This window comes from Lemur catta, chromosome 1, assembly GCF_020740605.2.
Source record: "Lemur catta isolate mLemCat1 chromosome 1, mLemCat1.pri, whole genome shotgun sequence".
Classification (NCBI taxonomy): domain Eukaryota; kingdom Metazoa; phylum Chordata; class Mammalia; order Primates; family Lemuridae; genus Lemur; species Lemur catta.
In genome coordinates this window covers 84863381-84890280 of record NC_059128.1, presented here as the reverse complement: position 1 = coordinate 84890280, position 26900 = coordinate 84863381, and the positions used below count along the sequence as shown (strand labels likewise).

At 35.8% G+C, this 26900-nt stretch overlaps 1 protein-coding gene across 10 annotated transcripts in view; it reads left to right on the top strand.

Annotated features, from left to right (window-relative positions):
* FAM214A (family with sequence similarity 214 member A) overlaps positions 1-26900 on the top strand; it is a 126744-nt gene that overhangs the window by 69216 nt on the left and 30628 nt on the right. For all 10 annotated transcript variants that reach the window (XM_045529576.1, XM_045529548.1, XM_045529556.1 and 7 more), the window contains one exon: positions 26673-26857. In XM_045529576.1, coding sequence (XP_045385532.1) covers positions 26673-26857 — 185 coding nt within the window. The remainder of the gene's footprint in view (positions 1-26672; positions 26858-26900) is intronic.

The following is a 26900-nucleotide window of genomic DNA, read 5'->3' as shown; positions in this document are numbered from 1 at the left end:
GGGAGGCTAAGGCAGGAGGATCGCTTGAGCCCAGGCATTTGAGATTGTAAGGAGCTGTGATGATGCCACTGAACTCTAGCCTGGGCAACACAGCAAGACCCTGTCTCAAAAGAAAAAATTAAAAAAAAAAACTGTTGAGAGTCTCCCCATTATCTAATAGAGTTGAGATTTGAAGTCATTTGGTCTCTCTCCCAGGCTTCCCATAACTGTTTAAGGGAAAAAAAAATTCAACCAGCCAATGTAAGTTTTCTTTTTTTTTAAATTACAATGTAGAAAAATGGACTCAGTATAATTTTCTTATTCATGCAGCTCTCATAAAACTATAAAACCAAAACAGGTTTAAAGATTGAATGCAAAAGAGAAGGAAGGAAGGGGAAAAAAATAAAAAAATAGAAATAAAAGATTGACTACAAGTAAAACTGTAGAACTGGTAAACTTTAAAGCATTGTGATGTGTTACAATTACAAAATTGCTGGTCAAAATGTGAATATAGTACTTGGTACTGTGGGACAAGTTCTTTTGAGTTAGAAGTGCCTGTGATACTATATGTCTTGATATTTGCTTGTTGTTTAAACAAACCACTGTCAACCTTTGTTGATATTTCAGACCACAGTGACATTTTGCTCACAATACAAAAGCAGCATCTGTGTTTTAAGTTCACCTCTCGTTAGCTGTTAATGTCATGCTATTTGAATACTAGTCTATCTGTAAATGTAAAGATTAGACAGACTAAATCGCTTTCCTTAGGTTACAAAGTTTGAAGCAGATCAGATTGAAATTGTCTTTTAACCATGATTGTAGCCACGAAACTATAACATAATTTTTGATAAAATATCCAGTCTTATTTCAGCCATTTTTTTCAGTATAGACTTACTTTAACCAATCTTTATTAAACATACATTTTGATGAAAGTATTTTTTTTTTTTTTGAGATGGGGTCTTGCTCTGCCACCGATGGTGGAGTACAGTGGTGTCATTGTAGCTCACTGCAGCTTCAAACTCCTGGGTTCAAGCTGTCTTCCTGCCTCAGCCTCCTGAGTAACAGGGACTACAGGCTCATACCACAACACCCACTCGGCTAATTTTTCTATTTTTAGTAGAGATGGAGTCTCGCTCTTGCTCAGGCTGGTCTCGAACTCCTGAGCTCAAGCAATCTCCATCCCGCCTCGACCTACCAGAATACTAGGATTAGAATGCTAGCATTACAGGCATGAGCCACCACACCCAGCTTGATGAAAGTACTTTTTTTTTTTTGAGGCAGAGTCCCACTCTGTCGCCTTGGCTAGAGTGCCATGGCGTCAGCCTAGGTCATAGCAACCTCAAACTCCTGGGCTCAAGCAATCCTTCTGCCTCAGCCTCCAAAGTAGCTGGGACTACAGGCATGCACTACCATGCCCAGCTAATTTTTTCTATGTATTTTTAGTTGTCCACCTAATTTCTTTCTATTTTTTAGTAGAGACGAAGTCTTGCTCTTGCTCAGGCTGATCTCGAACTCCTGAACTCAAATGATCCGCCCACCTCAGCCTCCCAGAGTGCTAGGATTACAGGTGTGAGCCACGGCACCCAGCCAATAAAAGTACTTTTTAAGATTAATTTTAAGGTGCATATTTTCTACATTTTAAATCTCTGAAATAAGATTACTTCTTATGCTTGATGGCACATTGTAGTTTAATTGGCAGGGTTTTTTTTTCTTTCTTAGTGAAAGATAAAATAGTCATATGTCTTAAAATTGGTATTTTAGATTTGATGAGTTAACAGTAGTAATTGTACATGAATGACTGCTACATATATAATAAGCAGTTCTTGGAGGTAAATAACATGATGATTAAATATGTGGACTTTGGGCAAGTATCTTCACTTTTTACTGCATCCTTAGTATTTTTGTGAAGATGAAGTAAAATAAAATATTCATCACAGTATCTGGCTCTAGTAAGAGCCTAAGAAGTGTTAGTCATTATTATAACATTGTAACAGTGTTAAAACTGTGTGATAGATCTGCAGCCACAGACCAGAAAGCAGAGTCCAGCAATCTTTCCTTCAGTGTAACTGAAAGGAAACAACTGTTCTTTCAGCTGTTTTCTGTAGACAAGTACTTTTGCAAACAGAAATCTGACTGGCAATAAATTGATATTTCCCAGACTGCTTTGGGAATGCTGAAAGCCATCATTATAAAATATACCGTACTACTCATTAGAGACTCTTACTCCGGTGTATTTCCAAGATATAGAAACTTAATATAGATATTCCATAGGCTAGTCCAGAGGAATTTTGTCCAAGAAACTCTGTACCAGAGGTTATATGAGAAACAAAGGTATTGTCAGTAGACTTTGAAAATGACAGTTATTATGAAAACTGTGCTTCCCTCTGCCACTTAACAATTTTTTGTTTGTAATACACGTTCCGGAGCAAATAATATTATAAAAATAGAACTTTTGCCATCTGCTTGTAACTAACCTAGTCTGTTTTTCAGGGGCTGAAGGCTTATAAACATATTTATACTTATCAGGCATTAAAATATGAAACATAAACTGTGCTAATTAAAGTTTGTTCAGGAGACCATTATTTTTGGTCCTGGGACAAAGACTCATCTGAGCTTTGACAGTTTCCTTTCTGCTTGAAGTTGCTTTCTCCAATAATTTTTGTTTTTCTTCTTCATAATCCATGCTTTCTGAGGGAGACTTCTTAAATTTAAGATAAGTGAATAGATTATTTTCATTATTGATTTTTATTTTTTAATAAGCAAACAATTTTAAGTATATATTTTTCTGACATTTATAGGAGGTAATTTTTTAAATTAATAAACTTTGTTTTCTAGAGCAGTGTTAGGTTCACAGCAAAACTGAGCAAAAAGTACAGGGAGTTTCCACATACCCCGTCTTCACATGCATACCTCCTGCCCATTATCATTATCCACCTACCACGGGGGTACATTTTGTTACAATTGATGAATCTACATTGACACATCATCATCACACAAAGTCCATTACATTACAAAGTCCATAGTTCACTCTTGGTGAATAAGGATACGTTTTTTTTCTGGCATTTCCTAGGAGGTAAATATTTGTAAATATATGGCTGTATCTTAACTAAAATAAGGATAATACTTTGAAAATGGCATATGCTTCAGTTTTTGTCTAGAGGTTTTTTGTTTTAAAATTTTTTTGGCACTCATGGAAAATTCTAAATTAAATAAAAGATGCCATTTCCTTAAGGGATTTATTTTACAGGTCATTTATCAAACCAAAATAACTTTAAACCTTCTCAACCTGATAAAGGACATCTGTGAAAAATCTATACCTAATACCATACTTAGTGGTGAAATATTGAACACTTTCTTGCTAAGATCAGAAAGAAGGCAAAGAGAAATAAAAGCATAAAGACTAAAAAGAAGGAAGGAAAACACTATTTGCAGTGATACGATTGTTTATGTAGAAAATCATATGCGATATAGGAATGAATGGGATAGTCTCTGTCTTATAGGAACTCACTGATTATTAGCTTTCATAGCAATACTGTAATAAGAAATGTCTGCCTGAGAGGGTCAGGGAAACTTCACCTCTGCCTTTATTAACTGACTTTTAAACTGGTTCTTGAAATGTAAGAGTTTGGGGTTTATTTTTGTTTTGTTTTGTTTTAGAGACAGAGTCTTGCTCTTTCACCCAGACTGGAGTACAGTGACACAATCATAGCTCCCTGCAACCTCAAACACCTGGCCTCAAGCGAGCCTCCCACCTCAGCCTCTCAAAGTTGGGGTTATAGGCATGAGCCACTGCTCCTGGCTGAGTTTGGGGTTAATATAGTAATAGTAGGAACCGTTAGGAGATTTAAGCCACTATAATCATATTTACATTTTACATAGAATTCTAACAAGGGTGTTCAGGGTAAACGGGAAGGGTAAGAGACTAGAACTATTGTAATTATCCATGGAAGAGATGATGGCCTTAGTGGTATTGGCAGTGGTCTTAGAATGAAGAAGAAAAGTGGCTACAGCTATTTAGGAGGTACAGTTTATAGGAGGTACAGTTTCCAGTTTATATGTCTGGTGTTTAATATCTGAAAATAGTTCTGTTGTATAGTTTGTGTGGTTTATAATGTGAGGGTAAATTAGATCTCAGTTATTTTCTATCTTGACTGGAAACAGCCCATTGACTACCAAAGTTAAGCCAGTTGGGTTAGCCACCCCACCTGCCTTGTGGAAGAATTCAAAAACAAAATGTGAATATAAAAATCAGAAGTTTTCCCTCCAACATATCATCTGGTAGGGAGATAAGGCTTATGGTAAAGTCCTGCTCTCCCTCTTTACTAAGGCCCAACCTGAGTAGTGAGAATAAGTTCCTTTCTTCCCTAACGTTTCACTTACCCTTCCCATTTCATAAATGAAGAAATTAAGTAACGTGCCTGAACTTGCTCAGGATTGGACCCACTGGATCTTACTGCCTTCTTTGTAAATTGAATTCTACAGTGAATGTTTTAATTCTTTCAATTATAAAAGTTACTAAAGATTAATTGTTTTTCAAATCTTCACGAGAATTTTAGTTTTCCCTTTTCTTTTGCCATCAGTTATATATAATCTCATTTCATTTCTTAAGGTGGAAAGATTTTATGCTTCATGGCATTCCTTGAATCAAATACGTTATGAAGGAAATACCCCACGAAATCAATAATTTCTTAATTTATATTCTGTTCCTTTGTATGAAAGAAAACTTTACTAAGAATATCTTCTGAGTGTATGGAGCAGTATATTTATTTACAGTGGGTTTTAAAATCAATGCTTGTCAGCTACACTAGATTTGCTACAAAGGTTAAATATTAACTGAAAACTAATCTGATAATTTCTACCATAGCAAGGTGTACCAAAAATCAAAGGGCAGAATTTTTTTTTTCTCAGAAATTTCTCAGAGATAAAAATTATTATTTCCTTTTGCCCCGAATTACTCAATATTTCAATTTACAACTACTTGTTCATAAAGCCTGTTTTTTTCTTCCAGTTATGCCACAGTGTTTGATAACTACATACATCACAGTTATGTAGAAATGTATCAGATTTCCATATTTTAGATTTAGAATTAGTTATAATTTTGGCATCTACATTAACCCTTAGAAAAATTAATCTTTAAGATATCTTTTATGTAACACCAACAGAAGAAATTATTATAAGCAATAGAGTTCTCAAACAATAGATCATCTCTTTTTAGAGAAATAAGGATTAAGAGAACTACTTGGTTAAATTATAGTCAGTATTTTATGCTCACTAAATTGAGGCACCATAACTTTTGAACACTATCATGGTCTAAAAGTCAGATAAAATTGTTCTTTTCTGCTTTAAGATGTTCTTAATCGGTATACAGCTAACTTCCTATAATGAAGGAAAAGTTATTTAAGAAATATTGTTACAGTTCTTGGCTGGGTGTATTGCTCGATATAATTAGCTTCTTCACAATGTAGAATCAAATAACTATTTCCACAAATATTTCTAGATGCCTATTATGTGCCAGTCATAGTTACTGGGTATTAAGGCTGTGTCAGTCCACAGAATTGACCAAAATATCTGCTTTTGTGGAGTTTAAAGGGGCCAGGCAGGTAATAGCCATATTAAATAATTATATAGTTTATAAGAATTAACTTGCTAATAAAATTGGTTTAAATTCTGCCACAAGAGGCCTGACTTCTAGAGGACTATTTTATTTATTTATTTATTTATTTATTTTATTTTATTTTGTTTATTTATTTATTTATTTTTTGAGACAGAGTGTCGCTTTGTTGCCCTGGCTAGAGTGAGTGCCGTGGCATCAGCCTAGCTCACAGCAACCTCAAACTCCTGGGCTTAAGCGATCCTCCTGCCTCAGCCTCCTGAGTAGCTGGGACTACAGGCATGTGCCACCATGCCCGGCTAATTTTTTCTATATATATTTTAGTTGGCCAGATAATTTCTTTCTATTTTTAGTAGAGACGGGGTCTCGCTCTTGCTCAGGCTGGTCTCGAACTCCTGAGCTCAGAAGATCCACTGGCCTTGGCTTTCCCGAATGCTAGGATTACAGGCGTGAGCCACCGCGCCCGGCCTGGAGGACTATTTTACAAAATGCAAAAAATACCCTGGGGAAGCAAGTGGTAGTTGTACAGCTTTGTCATAGGCTGCTTCTATTCCATATTAGTGACATTTACTTAGCCCCAAAGCAAATATTGTGTTAATGTGAAAGCAAAGACCTGCCTATTCAATTTCAAAGAAAACAATTTGAGCCATGTAATTTCTTGGGTCAGCATTGTGTTTTAGAACATTTTACTTTTCCAACCAACAAGGAAACCTTCTAATTTTTCATAAATAGTAGCTTTCAGTTTTGGTGTTCTCTTCAAGATATGTTTCTTGCTTGAAAACTTGATTGTTACATAAAATAAGTAAAATTCTTTCTAGAAATTATATGTGACAAATTAGGAATAGATATGTTTGCCTTATTATTTGGATTTATCTGCTTTGTGTCCTATAGAATTTAAACAATAATATAAATTGAGTAGTCTTTTTTCCCTTTATTTTATACCATGATTTTGCATGTTAATATTTTCATCAACTCACAAAATCTTAAAAGTTGGAAGGGATTTTTTTAGAAGTGGTGTAGTCTGATAATAGTTTAAAAAAAAAAATCTAGAACAAAAGAGGTTAATGTGGTAGAACGTAGGCCTCATGAAACCCAGCACAGTGCTTATTTTTTGCTAGCTAATACTGCCTTACAGATAATGAGACCTGAGAGAGTGAGCTCTAGTGCAGAATTCCCAGACTTCAGTTTTCCACATGTATGCTGAAATTTTAAAAAGCTTTATTTTTGTCATATGTGAGACAATGTAGTAAGTTAAAATTCTTTTTGATTATGAAGCACATCATGCATGCAGAGAGTATATACATTAAAGACAGTTATGAGTGTAATAAAATCATCTCCCATGCAGCTGCTACCCAGCTTAAGAAGCAAAACATTATCAGTACCTTGTATGGTGACTCTGGTGTGCCTCTCTCAATTACATCTCCATCAGTCATACTCAAGATATTCACTGTTCTGGATTTTGTGTTCGTTACTCCTTTTTTTAATAGTTTTATCACATATATAACCATAAAATATGTTGTTTAGTATAACTTGTTTTTTGAACCTTTATGTAAATAGAATCATTCTATAGTCTTCTAAAACCTGTGTGTAGCTATAATTTATTCTTGTATTATACTTATTTTTAACTGTTGTTATATTCTATTATATGACTATACCATGCTTTATCCATTTTATGGGTGATAAACACTTGTTTTTTTTATAGGATTTTTGTTTTGCAGACAATGTTTCTTTGAACATTCTTATATTGGTCTCCTGATGTACAAAATTTTCTCTGGGTTGTTTACCTACGAGAGTAATTGAGTTATAGAATATGCCCTTCTTTGCTAGGTAATGCCAGATTATTTTTCAGAGTATTTGTACCATTGTCTACTTTTACTAGCAGCATATGAGCATTTCTGTTTCTCTACACCATTTCTAACACTTATTTTGTCAGACAACCTCCACTCCCCCCTAAGCCTGGTGAGTGTGAAATGGTATTTCACTGTGGCTTTAATTTGCATTTTGTGGGGGTTAAATAGGTTCAACATCTTATATTCATTACCCTTTGAGGATTCTTAAGTGAAATATTCTAGATATTCATCTTTTGTCAGTAAATTATGTTGCAAGTATTTTCTCCTTCGATGTAGTACTTCACCTGAGGAGCCTTCGTAGTGTCTATGGTTTAATAAAGACAAGTACTCTCAACTCTCAGCAATGAATTTGGAAAACAAATTGTAGAACAATTGTTTTTAGAAGTATGGGGCTCCCTTTATAGGGTTTCTAGAACATGTGTGAGAAAACAGGGAGGCCTACTTTGGGATGTTTAAAGACCAGGAGTTTGAGAAAAGGGCCTGAGGAACTCACAGGAAACCACTTCCTTAAGTCTTCCCCCTGGCAATCTGTTCAACTTCCCTTAGCTCTACTCTTGCTCCATTTTCTTTATTTTCCTTTTTAATATTTTTTCCCTTCTTATTTTCCTGTTCTTTGTTGTTTCCTGTTTGATTTGTTTCTTCCTGCTCCTTCTCCCCACCACCCGCCTCTCTATTTTGATTTCAATTCTTAGTTATTTATGCTTCTGTTCTTTTCTGCTTGCTTTCTTAAAAATACCCTGAGCTCGACTGAGGATTTTTAGGGCAGTGAAAGTATTTTGTATGATACATAATGGTAGATACATGTCATATACATTTGTCCAAACCCACAGAATGTGTGATACCGAGAGTGAACTCTAAACAATGGACTTTGAGTAATAATGACGTGTCAATGTAGATTCATCAGTTGTAACAAACACTGCTCTGGTGGGTTATGTTGATAATGGGGAAGGATAGGTGTAGGGGGGAGGTATATGGGAAATCCCCACACCTGCCACTCAATTTTGCTGTGAACCTGAAACCGCTCTAAAAATGAGTCTTTAAACCTCCACACAAATAACTATGGTTGAGTTGTTGAGCAGCCAGGAGGGGAACATGGATGGCACTTGTCTGTTGAAGGCTTTCTATAATTAAGAATTCAAGTTGGTAAGGGAAGGAGATGTCTGTTAAGACAGCCAATTATAGTCCTCTGGGAAGAGAGTGGCTTTTCAAGATTGCATGAAGTAGAAAATTTACCTTCCTTAAGCTCGGATTCATTCTGTTTATACTTTTGTAGCCTAGAAAATGTCATATTTATTAACAAGAGGGTGAAAAATAAGTAGTGGTATAAAATAGACTGAAATTTTTGATGAAGTCACCACTTGTTGTAATACTATTAAAAGAGTTATTGTTTCTTTTGTGTTATACCTTCATAGCTTCAATTTTAACCTTAAATAGTTAAAAATTATTTTAAGAAAAGCCATGTAAGTAGTAATCACAAATGCCATATCACATTTCTCTGTCACGTAAGCTTTTAATCTATTAATATAATTTGAGCAGTGTAAATGACATTAAATATATGCCTTTTAAAAAGTTTTGCTGTATCTAGGTCAGTGTTTTTTAAAAACTACATAGGATTGTATGTTTTTAAATTACTGAGGTAAATACTTATGGCAGCAAATTCAAATTGGCAGCTAATTTCTGTTTTACATTTTGTAATATTTGCTAAGGTGAGAAAGGAGTTAGTACTAATTTTATTACTTAGCTTTAAGTAACTTAGAGGACATAACAAGAAATCAGTGTGTGTGCCCTGAGTTCTGAATGCACAAGGCCTGGCATAGCTCATATCAAGGAGCACCTTTTTTTTTTTTTTTTTTTTTTTTTTTTTGAGACAGAGTCTCGCTCTGTTGCCTGGCTAGAGTGAGTGCCGTGGCGTCAGCCTAGCTCACAGCAACCTCAAACTCCTGGGCTTAAGTGATCCTACTGCCTCAGCCTCCCGAGTAGCTGGGACTACAGGCATGCGCCACCATGCCCGGCTAATTTTTTCTACATATATTTTAGTTGGCCAGATAATTTCTTTCTATTTTTAGTAGAGACAGGGTCTCGCTCTTGCTCTGACTGGTCTCGAACTCCTGACCTCGAGCGATCCACGCGCCTCGGCCTCCCAGAGTGCTAGGATTACAGGCATGAGCCACCGCACCCGGCCAAGGAGCATCTTTTATATTTTCAGAATTCTTAGGTTCTTTTTCAGTCTTAGAACTAGAAACAATTTGGTTTTTAATATTATACTTAGATTCTTTGTTTCAAGAAGCTCAAAGAAGTGTATAAAATACTATTAATCTTTAAATATCTAAAATTATTCACTGAATATTTTACACTGATTTTGTTCACAACCATGTTTGTGTGAATTTTATATATTAAATAATACATTTTTCATAGACATAAAAATATATATAATATATATAAAATTCTGGGCCTGGCAGAATGTCTAGGGACATGATCAATAGCATTAGAAAATTTGAGAGACATTTTAGATCATTGAAAATAATTGAAATTCCTGATTCCCACACATGTCAAGTCACTAAGCCTGCCTGCCTTTCTTTCATTTCCATTGGTGATAGTAGTTGGTCCTAGTCATTAGTAGTGGAGAATTGGTGATTAGAGAAATAGCCTAAGCTTTTCCTTTGGCTTCTGTGATACTTAGTGTGATGAAATCTGTGAGCCTACGCCTCAAAATTACTTTAGGTTGAAAGGGACCTGACTTTCAGCATTGTATAGAAGACACTATCAGATGGCAGAATTGGATTATTAAGTGACATAATTAAGGAAATCCATTCTCTTGACACTGATGGCTGAGGCCCAGAAACTCACAGGAATATAATCATTTCAATGTTTTATGTGTATGTGTGTGTAGCAACTCTTTATTAAAATCAGTGTCAATAAATTAAATTCTGTTTTAAAAAATTTCAGTAAGATAAAAGTTAAAAAACTTCTTGTGCATTGCCTGAAGTTCTGACCGCCTTCAATCTGTCATTTTTTCCCCCTTAGTGTAAGGTTAATAATCTGAGTTTGCCTGTCTTATAATATCGGATTCTTCACAGTTGGTCATACTGTAACATAGATCTAAAATTGTTCTGTAAGTTCCAATGCCTTCCAGTAAGCCACCTAACTACACTTATACCTGCTTTCATTTTACTCATGTATTTATTGAACACTTGCTACGTGTAAGGCACTGTTAATAGAGTAATGAATATGTTAGACCTAGCCCCTGCATTCATAGTTTATAGCAAGTTAGATGCAAGTAGGCCATTACAATAGTGTAATGATTGCAGTGGGAAAACATGAAGCTTATGAGAGGATCTCTTTCTGCATCTGCTTCCCACCTGACTTGGAATTTAACTGAAATCAGGCAATAGAATTTGGCAGATTTTCAATATCTCCATTTAAAAATATGCAATTTGTAATAATGTACTTTTTAGTTAAGCTGTCTACCCCCTGCATCCCTTTCTTCCAGCTTGGGTATTTTCTAACTGACTCACAACTAACTCTTCTTTTGTAACTTTCAAAGTGGCAGGTTTAGATTTGGGTGGCCATGGCAGATAGGAGTCTATATCAGATGCAGCAGACATTGAAGAACCACAACTAATATTTCAAGTAAGATGGGTAAATACCCAGTATTTCATTGAGAAAAATAAGATTCAGAGGCATTGCATGAGCAGAGAAACAAAGAGCATTCTGGGAGGAAAGCAGAATAGTGAATTGGAAAGTCCAGTTAAAATTCATAGGAAAACTGGGATTGGAAATCAGACACCAAGATATTTTATAGGAAGCATCAGAATCATTGCTCAGGCTGAATAACTGATAAAGAATGAGCGACAAGAATGACCTTGATACTGAACCACCAAATACGTAAAGGCTCCGTGTTCTCCACAGTCTCCATCATGATTCTTCCCTGAGCCAGAATTGGAATTAGGCTAGTAGCAGAGGTAGAGTTTGGCATACTGGATGAGTCTGGGAAATAAGTACCCAAATTTCTGACATTTTCCATACACAGGAGACCTAGGTTTAAGGTCCCTGCTTTACTATTACATTGCTTTGTGTGCTGCGCAAGTCACTTTACCTGTTTAAAGTTCAATTTCCTCACTTATAAATTAATGAAAACACATGCCCTTGAAGGTTCCTTTAATTCCTGAATTCTACACAAAAGCCAACACTTGGCCTGCCTTTCTGTCTTTTAACTTTCCCTTGTCATTTTACCCACAGAAGCTGCTTATTTTTCTTTGATGATAAAGGTTCCATTTAATTAACTCTACATGTTTTTAAATCCACAAAGCAAAACATTGAAACGCTTTATTTATACGCAGATGTAATTGTACAGCTTTATCAAGCATTATGAGGATAATATTTCTAGGTGGGATATCCTCTTGTTCTTTCTGGAACTACATGATCTAGGCTTTTCCCATAATATCCAAACTGAGAGTTTTAAAATGGGGAAACATAAAGAAAAAAGGAGTAACTGTCCAAATTCTTTTAGTACCAGGAATCCTTGAAAACGTATCTGTCTGAAGAGCTTTCTAGAATCTGTTCCCTAAGGTGGGGGAGGGTACCCTCTGAGTCATTTTTGTCTGAAATAAAGATGAGTATGAGCTTCTGTAATTGAGCATTGTTAAGAACTATTGGTATTGGAAAGCAGGTTTCAATATGCTTCTCCAATTACTGATAATGTGTGTGACCTTGGGCAAATGATTTTAAAATTTAGTGTTCTCATTTGTAAAATGGGGAAAGACCTATGTCAAAGCATTTATTTTTATTTTAAATTTAACAAGCACTTATATAGTGGTTACTCTGTGGCAGGAAGTTTTCTAAAAATTTTAGAAATAATAACTCCATTGTTGTAAGTGCCCTCTGAAAGTTGATACTATTGTTATCCTTATTTCAATTAGGTGAAAAAAACTGAGGCAAAGAGATGTTGTATAACTTGTTCAAGGCCAAACAACTAGCAAGTAGCAGGACTGGTTGCCTGCCCTCTTTAGCTCTTAAGGACTATTCTGTGGTACATGATGAGCGTTAAAACAGAAAACACTTGATAAAACACATCACAGCTCAAGTTGATGGGGATTGTCTTTGTTTAATGGGATGTGTGGATTATATGACAGAAAATTTATAGCCACTTTTCAAAGAGCTAGCTTATTATAAAAATGCACAACTTGATTTTTCAGATGGCACCTCATGATATTGCAGTGCTTTATTTGGTGAAATAATTTTGAATTTTGGTAGTTATTGTACATTGTAGATGTAGAACAGAGATATTTGGTTGAATTTAAACAAACTACACTCAAGTCCAGAAAGTTGCTTTTAACAGTCTGTGATAAGTTTGTTTACAGATCACTTATATTTTTCATAATAGAGTGCAGAGGATTTTTAAAATTTAGTTTAACTTTTGTTGTTGGTTAATAATACCAAAATAAAAAATATGCTTATATTTCAAGACACTATTCTGTGAGAAAAGTAATACATAAATTTCTGTGAGAAATTTATGCATAAACTATTATAAATAAGATAATAGTAAACATATAACATTGCTCTTTCATTTATAGCCATAGTCACTATATTTTACACTTGTCACTGAAGTCAACCTTTTGCCTCTTATTCTCTGCTTAGAGACTTTTCATGGAATATAAAATGAATTGCACTAGGAATGAAGAAACCTGGATTCTTTACAGTATACAACTTTAAGCAAAAATGTTGATGTATTTTTACCTTATTTTCCTCATCCAGGAATAAGGTAGTTAGGTTAGATGATTTCTAAGATCCTTTACCATTCTAACTTAAAACACAAACACATAGCACATTCCTTTGAGGTAGGAACATGTAAATGAGAAGACAAAAATATTTTAGTGATCGTGGAATTTAACCCATTAGTAGTTCTACATCCATGAAATGTTAAGAAGATTATTATAAAGAAATGCATAGGTTGGTGTAACTATAGAGCTGTCAAGATGGTGCTGAATTTTTCCTTTCCTTTTCATGGTCACATTTGTTATTTCCCCAAGTTTTAGAAAAAGTTGTCTTAAGTTAGCAGTACAGTCTGTCCATGGAACACAGTGAAACTTACCCATGCAGAGGTGAAATTCATGACCTTAGGATTGTGTGCCAGCTCCCTGCAGCAACCATTTATAGCCTAGATGGCTCACGTAAATTCTGGGGAAGAATAAAGATCAGTGTGGAAAGACATAGACTCTTTCATGGAAAAGATAAGGAGTCTAGAAAGCTCTGAGTTGGTGGAAATGAGAGGAGAAAGGCATGCTTGATAGGTTAAAAAAAAAGAATGAGCAACAGCACAAGGTGGAAAATGAGTAGAGCATTGTATAGACAGCAGTTTGACTGGAACAGAGAGACCACATAGGGAGCAGTAAAAGATGAGCTGGAGAAGCAAGGTCGAGACAGTTAATAAGAGATCTTAAGTATGGACACCTTAGTGTATAACTCCGGAAGGCGGCATTCACATCAGAATCTGGCAATGCAGAGCCAGAGAAGCTGGCTCTATGTGGTGGCCCTGGCCCTAATGTCAGGCTTAAGAGTTTACACTGAGTTCAACAGGCAGATGGGGAGCCAGTAAATAAAACAGTAATAACAATAAAAACTTTGAGCTGTGAAGATTGTGGTGGAATGGCTTTTCAGGAAGATTAATCTGCATTAGGATGCAAGATTGATAAAATAACCCTAGAAGACAATAGCTAGGAGATTGTTGCAGTACTTCAGGTATAAAGTAATAAGAACATAACTGAGATACAAGAGTTTAATTCCAAGAAAATTTTAAAAGAATAAATTAGTAAGATTTAGTGGCTGAATTTCAGAATCATAAAGGATAGTTTTCTTTTTTTTTTTTTTTTTTTTTTTTTTAATATATTTTTTTTTATTTCAGCTCATCATGGGGGTACATAAGTTCAGATCATATACATTGTCCCTGTCCCGCCCATCCCCCCGAGTCAGAGTCCCAAGCGCGTCCGCTCCCACTCTCCAGACAGTGCGCCTGGCACTCGCCATGTATTCATACCTCGATCCCCTCCCCCCCCACCTCCCCGGGTCTGCACCCTCAGGCATGACCATTCCCCAGAGGGTGCGCAATGCACTCGTCATGTAGGCATACACCCATCCCCTCCCCCCACCCCCCCATCCCAGTCTGATATCCAATTGGTATCCTTCCCTGATGTACATTTAGGTGATGATCAGGGAAACCAGTTTTCTGGTGAGTACATGTGATGCTTGTTTTTCCATTCTTTGGATACTTCACTTAGTATAATGGGTTCCAGCTCTCTCCAGGAGAACCAAAGAGATGTCGTATCATCGTTATTTCTTATAGCTGAGTAGTACTCCATGGTATACATATACCACAGTTTACTAATCCATTCGTGGATCAATGGGCACTTGGGTTGTTTCCACATCTTTGCGATTGTGAATTGTGCTGCTATAAACATTCGGGTACAGGTGTCTTTGTTAAAAAATGACTTTTGTTCTTCTGGGTATATGCCCAATAATGGAATTGCTGGATCAAATGGTAGGTCTACTTGAATCTGTTTAAGGTATCTCCATATTGCTTTCCATAGGGGTTGCACTAGTTTGCATTCCCACCAGCAGTGTATGAGTGTTCCTGTCTCTCCGCATCCACGCCAACACGTGTTGTTTTGGGATTTTTTGATAAAGGCCATTCTCACCGGAGTTAAGTGGTATCTCATTGTGGTTTTGATTTGCATTTCCCTGATGATTAGGGATGTTGAGCATTTTTTGATACGTTTTTTGGCCATTCTTATGTCTTCTTTTGAAAAATTTCTATTCATGTCCTTTGCCCATTTTTTGATAGGATTGTTTGATTTTTTCTTGCTGATTTTCCTGAGTTCTAAATAGATTCTTGTTATCAGTCTTTTATCTGATGTGTAGTATGCAAAAATTTTTTCCCATTCTGTAGGCTGTCTGTTTATTTTCGTGACTGTTTCTTTGGCTGTGCAGAAGCTTTTTAATTTAATCAGGTCCCATTCGTTTATTTTTGTTGTTGCTGCAATTGCCTTAGGGGTTTTCTTCATAAATTCTTTGCCTAGACCAACGTCTGTGAGAGTCTTTCCTACATTTTCTTCTAGAATTCTAATCGTTTCCCATTTAAGGTTTAAATCTGTTATCCACCGTGATTTGATTTTTGTGAGAGGTGAAATCTGTGGGTCCTGTTTCAGTCTTCTACATGTGGCTATCCAGTTTTCCCAGCACCATTTATTGAATAGGGACTCTTGTCCCCAGAGTATTTTTTTGTCTATTTTGTCAAAGATTAGATGATTATATGAGGATGGTTTTATATTTGGGTTTTCTGTTCTGTTCCACTGGTCTGTGTCCCTGCCCTTGTGCCAGTACCAAGCAGTTTTAAGCACCACAGCTTTGTAGTATAGTTTGAAGTCTGGCAAATCAATACCTCCCATTTTGTTTTTATTGCTTAAGATTGCTTTTGCTATACGGGGTCTTCTCTGTTTCCATACAAAGTGTATAATTATTTTTTCTAAGTCTGTGAAAAATGATGTTGGTAATTTAATAGGAATTGCATTGAATCTATAGATTACTTTGGGTAGTATAGACATTTTAACGATGTTAATTCTTCCAATCCATGAGCATGGTATGGATTTCCACTTATTTACGTGTTCTGCAATTTCCTTCCTTAGCGTTTCATAGTTCTCTTTATAGAGGTCCTTTACCTCTTTAGTTAAATATATTCCTAGATATTTTATTTTCTTTGTTGCTATTTTGAAAGGTATTGAGTCCTTAATTTGGTTCTCCAATTGAATGGTATTGGCATATATGAATGCCTCTGATTTGTGTGTATTGACTTTGTAACCTGAGACATTACTGAATTCGTTAATTAATTCCAGGAGTCTCTTGGTTGAGTCCTTGGGGTTTTCCAGATACAACATCATATCATCAGCGAAGAGTGAGAGTTTGATCTCTTCTGTCCCTATTTGGACACCTTTGATTCTGCTCTCTTGTCTGATAGCTCTCGCAAGGACTTCCAATACAATGTTGAAAAGTAATGGGGACAGTGGGCAGCCTTGTCTGGTTCCAGTTCTGAGTGGGAATGCTTTCAATTTTTCCCCATTCAGTATGATGTTGGCTGTGGGTTTGTCATATATAGACAACTTAATGAATAGACTCAAAGAGCTGGAGAAAGAAGAACAGACTGACCCCAAACCCAGCAGAAGGCGAGAAATTGTTAAGATCAAATCAGAATTAAATGAAAAAGACAACAAAAATACTATAAGGGAAATTAATAAAACAAAAAGTTGGTTCTTTGAAAAGATAAATAAAATAGACACACCACTGGCTAGACTAACCAAGAGCAGAAAAGAAAAATCTTTAATAACTTCCATCAGGAACATGAAAGGAGAAATCACAACCGAAGCCACAGAGATACATGACATTATCTATGAATATTACAAAAATCTTTATGCACACAAATTGGAAAATGAGGAGGAAATGGACAAATTTTTAGAAACACACAGCCTTCCCAAGCTCAATCAGGAAGAAATAGAATTCCTGAATAGACCAATATCAAGAACTGAAATTGAAACAGCAATAAAAAACCTTCCCAAAAAGAAAAGCCCTGGTCCAGATGGGTTCACACCTGAATTTTACCATACATACAAAGATGAACTGGTGCCCATCCTACATAAACTATTCTTCAATATTGAGAAGGATGGAATTCTCCCCAACACATTCTACCAAGCCAATATAACATTGATACCAAAACCAGGAAAGGATGCAACAAAAAAAGAAAACTACAGACCAATTTCTCTCATGAACGTAGATGCAAAAATTCTCAATAAAATCCTAGCAAATCGTATCCAAGTGCTGATTAAAAAAATAATTCATCACGACCAAGTAGGCTTCATCCCAGAGATGCAGGGGTGGTTCAACATACGAAAATCTATAAATGTAATTAACCACATAAATAGAAGCAAAAATAAAGACCATATGATCCTCTCAATAGATGCAGAAAAAGCATTTGACAAAATTCAACACCCTTTTATGATAAAAACACTTAACAACATAGGCATAAATGGGACCTACCTAAAAATAATACAAGCCATATATGACATAAAGGATAGTTTTCTATCACCTGTCTCATAGTCTTAGAAAGGGAAGCAGTTAGAACTACTTTTGTTCTTATTTTGGATTTATAAATAATTCTATATGAGTAATATTGCATATTTAATACTTTTCTAGAAAAGGCTTTTGTGATACATGAATGGCCGTGTGTTGAGAGGTCTAAAAAAGTAGGATTTTATATTTATCATACTCTTCAGAATAATTGACAACGTATATCATATCTGTCTAATCTTCTGTCATCACTATGTACTGAGCTTGCTGTTGTCAAGGTCACCAATGACTTTTTTATTGTCAAACCCATTGGTCACTTGTTTATTTATATTTTATTAAACTTCACCCACCAGTGTTTGAGACCATTGACCATACACTCTTTCTTGAATTTTTTTTTTTTTTTTTTTTGGTGTGGCTTCTATTATACTGTACCTGACAGCTACTTTTGCTGGTTCATCATCTTCTATCAGACTTCTACTTGGTGGAGTGCCCCAGGGCTCTGTCTGGAGTTCCCTGCTCTTCATTATCTGCAGATTTCTCTCAGTAACCCTTGACTCTAAATACTATCCACATGCCAATGATCCCCAAAACTATACCTCCAACCTTGGACAACTATAGGAACCTCTTAATTAGTATACCAACTTTGATTCTTTTTTATTCATAATTTTTTATTTTTAATTAATATGGGTACATAATAGTTGTATATCTTTATATAGGGTACATATGATGTTTTGATACAGGCATACAATGTGAATTAATCAAATCAGAGTAATTGGGGTATCCATCACCTCAGACACTTAACATTTCTTTGTGTTAGGAACATTCTAATTCCACTCTTTTAGTTACTTTAAAGTGTACCCTAACTTGTTCATTATAGTCACTTTGTTGTGGTATCAAATATTGTTCGTGCTATCTATATTTTTTGTACCCATTAACCATTCCCACTTTATCCCCACCTCCCCACTACCCATTCCAGCCTCTGGTAACTATCATTCTACTCTGTCTTCATCAGATCAATTGTTTTTAAAATATCTAGCTCCCACATATGAGTGAGAACATGGAAGATTTGTCTTTCTGTGCTTGGCTTATTTCATTTAACACAATGTTCTCCAGTTCCATCCATGTTGTTTCAAATGGCAGGATTTTGTTCTTTTTATGGTTATATAATATTTCATTGTACATATGTACCATAATTTCTTTATCCATTCATCTACTGATGGACACTTAGGTTGATTCCATATCTTGGCTATTGTGAATAGGGCTGCAATAAACATGGGAATGCAGGTATCTTTTCGATATACTGAATTCCCATCTATGGCCAGCATTCACTATTGCCTGTCTTTTTGATAAAAGCCATTTTAATACCGGGGTGAGATGGTATCTCATTGTAGTTTTGATTTGCATTTCTCTGATGACATATTAGGTTGAACATTTTTTCATATAACTTTTGGCCATTCATATGGCTTGAGAAATGTCTATTCAGTTCCTTTGCCCGTTTATTTAATCGAATTACTTGATGTTTTTCCTATCAAGTTGTTAGAGCTCCTCATATATTCTAGCTATTAATCTCTTGTCAGATGGGTAGTTTGCAAATACTTTCTCCCATTCTGTGGTTTGTCTCTACACTTTGTTGATTGTTCCCTTTGCTATGAAGAAGCTTTTTAGCTTGATGCGATCCCATTTGTCTGATTTTGCCTTGGTTGCCTGTGCTTTGGAAATATTACTCAAGACGTCCTTGCTCAGACCAATGTCCTGAAGCATTTCCCCAATGTTTTCTTTTAGTAGTGTCATAGTTTCAGGTCTCAGATTTAAGTCTTCAGTCCATTTTTATTTGATTTTTTTATATGGCTAGAGATAAGGGTCTAGTTGCATTCTTTGGTGTACAGATATCCAGTTTTCCCAGCACCATTTATTGAAGAGACTGTCCTTTGCCCACTGTATGTTCTTGGCACCTGTGTCAAAGATAAGTTCACTGTAGATGTATAGATTCATGTCTGGGTTCTCTATTCTGTTCCATCTGTCTATGTGTCTGTTTGTATGCCAGTACCATGCTGTTTTGGTTACTACAGCTCTGTAGTATAATTTGAAGTCCGGTAATGTGATTCTTCCAGTTTTATTCTTTTTGCTCAGAGGATGTTGGCTATTCTGGGTCTTTTCTGGTTCCACATAAATTTTAGGATTATTTTTTCTATTTCTGTGAAGAATGTCCTTAGTATTTTGATGGGCATTGCATTGAATCTGTAGATTGCTTTGGGTAGTAGGGGCATTTTAACAATATTGATTCCTCCAATCCATGATCATGGAGTATCTTTCCTTTTTTGTGTGTCTTCTTCAACTTCTTTCATCAGTGTTTTATAGTTTTTATTATAGAGGTCTTTCATGTCTTGGTTAAGTTTATTCTTAGGTATTTTATTTAATATGTAGCTATTGTAAATGGGATTACTTTCGTGGTTTCTTTTTTAGATTTACTGTTGGCATATAGAAATGCTGCTGGTGTTTATATGTTGATTATGTATTCTGCAACTTTACTGAATTTGTTTATCAGTTCTAATAGTTTTTTTTGTGGAGTCCTTAGGTTTCTCTAGATATAAGATCGTATCCTCTGCAAACAAGGATAATTTGACTTCTTCCTTTCCAATTTGGATGCCCTTTATTTCTTTCTCTTATCTGATGTTCTAACTAGGACTTCCAGTACTATGTTGAATAACAAGGGTGAAAGTGGGCATCATTGTCTTGTTCCAGATCTTAGTGGAAAGGCTTTCAATTTTTCTCCATTCAGTATGATACTAACTGTGAGTCTGTCATATATGGCTTTTTATCATGTTTAGGTAAGTTCCTTCTATGCCCAGTTTTTTGAAATTTTTTTATCATGAAGTGATGTTGAATTTTATCAAATGCTTTTTTAGTATTAATTGAAATGATCATATGGCTTTTTCCTTTGTTTTGTTGTTAACATTTTATCACATTGATTGATTTGCATATGTTGAATCATCCTTCCATCCCTGGGATAAATCTCACTTAATCATGATGAATAATCTTTTTAGTGTGTTGTTGAATTTGATTTGGTAGTATTTTGTTGAGAGTTTTTGCATCTGTGTTCATCAGAGATGTTGGCCTATAGTTTTCTTTGTTTGTTGTTCTTTGTCTGGTTTTGGTATCAGGGTGATACAGGCCTTGCAGAATGAGTTTGGAAGTATGCCCTCCTCCTTGATTTTTTGGAATAGTTCAAGCAGAATTGGTATTCTTCTTTGAATGCTTGGTAGAATTCAGCAGTGAAGCCATCTGGTCCTGTGCTTTTCTTTGATGGGAAACTTTTTATTACTGTTTCTATCTTGTTACTTGTTATTGGATTATTCAGGTTTTGGATTTCTTCCTGGTTCAATCTTGGTAGGTTGTATGTGTCTGGGAATTTATCCATTTCTTGTAGGTTTTCCAATTTATTGGCATATAGTTGGTCATAACAGTCTCTCACGATCCTTTGTATCAGTTGTAATGTCTCCTTTTTCATCTCTGATTTTATTTATTTTGGTCTTCTCTCTTTTTTTCTTAGTCTGGCTAAACATGTGTCAATTTTGTTTATCTTTTCAAAAAAACAACTTTTTGTTTCATTGATCTTTTTGTTTTTTTTTTATTTCAACTTCATTTATTTCTCCTCTGATCTTTACTTCTTTTCCTCTACTAATTTTGGGTTTGATTTGCTCTTGTTTTTCTAGTTCTTTGAAATACATCATCAGGTTCTTTGTTTGAAGATTTTCTACTTTTTTGATGTAGGCATTTATTGCTATAAACTTTTATTACTGCTTTGGCTATACCCCACAGGTTTTGCTATGTTGTGTTTTTACTTTCATTTGTTTCGTGAACTTTTTTAATTTCCTTCTTAATCTCTTCGTAGACCCACAGGTCATTCAGGAACATACTGTTTAATTTCCATGTGTTTGTTTTCCAGTGTTCCTCTTGTTAGTGATTTCTAGTTTTACTTCATTGTGGTTAGAGAAAATACTTGCTATAATTTCATTTTTTTAAAAAAATGTTTTGAGACTTGTTTTGTGGCCTAACATATGGTCTATCCTTGAGAATGATCCATAAAAGCCAAGGAGAAGAACATGAATTCTACAGCCATTGGATGAAACATTCTATAAGTATCTATCAGGTCCATTTGGTCTGTAGTGCAGATTAAGTCCAATGTTTCATTGTTGATTTTCTGTCTGGATGATCAGTCCAGTGCTGAAAGTGGGATGTCGAAATCTCCAAGGATTATTGTATTGGGGTCTGTCTCTCTCTTTAGCTCTGATAATATTTGCTTTATAGATCTGGGTGCTCCAGTGTTGGGTGCATATGTATTTAGAATTGTTATATCCTCTTGCTGAATTGAACCCTTTATAGAATGACCTTCTTTGTCTCTTTCTACAGTTTTTGTCTTGAAATCTATTTTAGCTGATATAAGTATAGCTACTCCTGTTCTTTTTTGGTTTCCTTTTGCATGGAATATTTTTTTCCATCCCTTTATTTTCAGTCTACATGTATCTTTATAGGTGAAGTGTGTTTCTTGAAAACAACATATAGTTAGCTCTTGTTTTTTCATCCATTCGGCCACTCTGTGTCTTTTGATTGGAGAGTTTAGTCCATTTACATTCAGTGTCATTATTGATAGGTAAGGACTTAATACTTCCATGTTGTTATTTGATTTCTAGTTGTTTTGTGGTCCTCTCTTTCTTTCTTCCTTCCTGTATTCCTTTGTTAAAAGTGGTGTTCTCTGGTAGTGTGTTTTAGTTTCTTCCTTTTTATTTTTTATGTATCTATTGTAAGTTTTTTGATTTGAGGTCGCCATGAGGCTTGCAAAAAACATTTTATAACCAATTATTTGAAATGTGACAACTCTGCTTACAAACAAACAAGCAAAGAGAAATCTAATACTAGTACCCTTTAACTCCATCCCCCCCTCTTTTTAACATGTTATTTCATCCATATTTTTTATACTATTTATCTCTCAAAAAGTTGTTATTTTGTAGGTTTATCTTTTAGTCTTCCTACCCAAGATATAAGTGGTATAATACCACAATTTCAGCAACAGAGTATTCTGTATTTGTGTCCTTACCGTTACCAGAGAGTTGTATACCTTCAGAAGATTTCTTATTGTTCATTAATGTCCTTTTCTTTCAGATTGAAGAATTTCTTTTAGCGTTTCTTGTAGGACAGGTCTAGTGTTGATGAAATCCCTCAGGTTTTGTTTGGGAAAGTCTTTATTTCTCCTTCATGTTTGAAGGATATTTTTGTAAGATATGGTGTTCTAGGGTTAAGTTTTTTCCTTCAGCACTTTGAATATGTCACGCCACTCACTCCTGGCCTGTAAGGTTTCCACTGAGAAGTCTGCTGCCAGATATATTGGAGCTCATTTATATGTTATTTTTTTCCTTTGCTTCCCATAGAGGCTTTTCTTTATCCATGAACTTTGGGGGCTTGATTATTAAATGCCTTTAGGTAGCCTTGTTTGTGTTAAATCTGCTTGGTGTTCTATGACCTTCTTGTACCTTAATATTGATATCTTTCTCTAGGTTTGGAAAGTTTTCATTATTATTTCTTTGAATAAACTTTCTACCCCAATATCTCTCTCTCTCTCTCTCTACTTCCACCTCCTCTTTAAGGCCAATAACTCTTAGATTTGTTCTTTTGAAGCTATTTTCTAGATCTTGTTAGGTGTGCTTTGTTCTTATTATTATTTTTTTTTTCTTTGCTGACTATTTATTTTCAAATAGCCTGTCTTCAAGCTCACTAATTCCTTCTTCTGCTGTTGAGAGACTGATGCATTTTTAAGTTTGTCAGTTGATTTCTTAAGCTCTAGAATTTCTGCTTGATTTTTTTATTATCATTTCAATCTCTTTGCTAAATGTCTCTGATAGGCTTCTGAAGTCCTTCAATGTGTTGTCTTGAAGTTCACTGAGCTTTTTCAGACAGCTGTTTTGAATTCTTTGTCTGAAAGTTCACATACCTCCATTATTCTGGGATTGGTCACTGGTACCTTATTTAGTTTATTCAATGAGGTCATGTTTTCCTGGATGTTCTTTTTGCTTGTAGATGTTTGTCAATGCCTGGTCATTGAAGAGTTACGTATTTATTTTAATCTTCACAGTATGGGCTTGTTTAAACCCATCCTTCTTGAGAAGGTTTTTCAGATACTCAAAGGAAATTGAGTGTTGTCTAAGTCTCTGGTCTCTGCAGCCATCTCAGCATTGGGAGTGCCTCAAGCCCAGTAATGCTATGACTCTCACAGACTCCTGGTGGTACGTCCTTGGTGAGCTTGGGTAAGAGAAAAGAGAATTCCCTGGATTACCAGGCAATGTCTCTCACTCTCTTCCCTTCACTCTCTATGCTGGACTGCTGGAGTTGGGGGATGAGTGACATGGGCAATTCCTTTTGGCCACTAGCTCCAGGTCACACCTGAAGCCAGCCCAGTCTCATCCATAGCCAGTATTGACTATTGTCTTGCTACCTTTAGTGTTTATTCAAAGCCTAAGGACTCTTTAGTTAGCAGGTGAAGAATCCTGCCAGGACGGGTCCTTCTCTTCAAGAGAGCATGTTTCCTTCTGGCCCATGGTGGGTCCAGAAATGCCATCCAGGACCTAAGGCCTGGACTCAAGGGCCTTAAGTCTGCTTGGTACTTTATTTTACTGTGGCTGAGCTGGTAGCCAAGTTGCAAATCAAAGTCCTCTGAGTTTTTCCGTTTACTTTCCCCGAGTGGAAGAAGACTCTCCTTGAGCCACACTATCTGGAATTGGGGGGTAGTGACACATGCACTGGGTTGGCCACAGCTGCTGGTGTCTCACTGGGTCATGTGCATCCCAAGTCCACTGGCTCTGAGCCAACATAGCCACAGGAATTGCCCAAGGACTGCAGCCCTTGTGGCCCAACTGCTTTACAAATTTAGTCCAGGCCGCAGGCTGCTGTTTGTCTGCCAATGGTGGGGCTAGCTGGAATTTGTGCTTTGGGGTGGAGGATTTCCCTCTAGCCAGGCTGGCCAAAAAACTCCCTCTGTGGGCAACAGCAGAATTCTACCCTGTGGTATGTTCCCCTGGTGGCCCTGCGTTTCATTTCAAAGTCCACAGTCTCTTCACTCTCCCTCCCTACAGGCACACAGGTTCTCTCTCCTTTGGAAAGACTCTTTTCTGCTCTCATCAGTGCCTCTTTCCTTCATGTAATGTTAAAACTAGGTAGTATGATTGCTTACCTGATTTTTGGTTCTTCTGAAGATGCTTGTTCGTGCTGATTTTTATTGAATTGTGTTGATGTGGAAGGGCGATCACTGGAGGTTTCTATTTGGCCACCTTGCTCTGCCCCTCTTTCCCTGTTCTTTTATTGACATAGAAGCCAGAGTGATCATTTTAAAATGAGATCAGATTGTATCCTCTCTGTAGTTAAAACCCTCCAATGGGTTTCCATTTCATTTAGTATAAAATCTAAACTCCTCATCTTAACTTTAAAATTCTATGTGATCTAGTCCCTGACCACCTTTCTAAACTTCAGCTTTCTCTCCACCCCCCCCCATGGCTGACGGTCTATGCTCTTATAGCAGACTGCTAACCTCTGTACTAGTGGTTATCACAGCACATTGTAATGTGTATTTAATTGTTTATTAGTCTGAGAATTTTTAAAGTGTAGGATCCATGTGTTATTAACTTAGTTGGGGATGTATGATAAACTGGATGAGTTGCCTAAGACTAGAACTAAAATCCAGATTCTGGAGCCAGACTGTTCAGGTTCAAAATTCAACTTTGCTGATTCCTGGCTGACTGATCTTGGGCAAGTTACTTAACCTCTCCATGCTTCAACTGTCTATAAATGGGTGTAATAGTTCTCATTTTCTAGAGCTACTCTGAGGATTAAATGAGTTGATGTATAGAACATACTTAGAATTGACAATGCCTGACATTAATAAGTTCCTGTGTTGGCTGTCATTTTTATATGTTGCAATGGTCACTTTAGAGAAACTTTTCCAAACAGGCCTTAAAATATCACTTCAATGAAATTTACTCTCAAGGCTCTTTCCTTTCCTGCTAAGCCTACCCGACACTAGAAATAGGCACTCTTTATTATACCCTTCAAGGCTATTCATAATCTGGCTCCAGTCCTTCCTTTTGTACATGTTCTACATAAATTCTCTATTCAAGTTGCATTTTCTTTTGATCCATTCCATGCTGCACTGTTCTGTTTTTAAAATTATCTCTAAACCATAAAGACTTGGAAACTAGGAACTATGTACATTACAACTCTGTCTCACTGTAACCTCATAAGGTATGGTAGGTACTTGAAATATTTATTGCTTAATTGGCAGAGATAAGAGCAACTTTTTCAAGATTGTTCAACAAATTGAATATTGTGCAGATTTGTGCATGAATGTTCAACTTGTGTAGCATTAACAATTTTTAAAATTAACTATTGAAAAAATTAAAGCACTCATGAGAAATTTTTAAATTATGGCAACTATGTGGAAAAAACCTACAGATCATTTGGAACTATATGATAGATAAAATATTACACTCCATATATTGCAAAATAGGCCTCCTCCTCCTCCTGCTGGATAATTGCAGCATTTCTTCCTTTGAAACTTGTATAGCAAAAGCAGAAAGGAATTCTTGGCTGAGAATGTTCACAGAATTACTGCTGTGAGAGCAAGGGACTAGTTAAGGGAGAAGGGGAGAAACATGCAGTTGGACCTGCGTCTTTTTCTAATATGTAATAATAGCAATAAAATCGCTAAAAAAGACATAAGACTTTTTAGCCTTTTTTTGCTGTTAGTGAAGATTTGCGTGAAAAAATTATTGTACCTGATATCCCCAAATTTAATTAGCTATAGGATGATGAATGTATTTCTAAACCTTAGGTGTTTTAACTGAAGTTTACATAAAAACAATTTTATTGCATAATTTTAATTAGTCCTGTTCAACTGGAATTTGGAATTATCCATCTCCTCACTTCTGCATACTTTGTGAATCAAGAGTTTACTGTATTTTGAATATGTCTTTTCACTCTTTATTAGTGAATATACTTGAATATTTTAGGCATAACAGATGAGTTTTTATTAAGAGTACATTAGAGTGAGGACTTTTCTTCCCTTTTTTTTATTCCAGATACTCTAGATGAATATTTTGAATATGATGCAGAGGAGTTCTTGGTCTCTTTGGCTTTGCTAATAACAGAAGGACGAACACCTGAATGTTCTATAAAAGGTCGAACGGAAAGTTTCCATTGCCCTCCAGCACAGTCTTGTTACCCAGTAACTACCAAACATGAATGTAGTGACAAGCTGGCCCAGGTGAGAATCTTATGTTGAACACTTTTTATTTATCTTTAATATA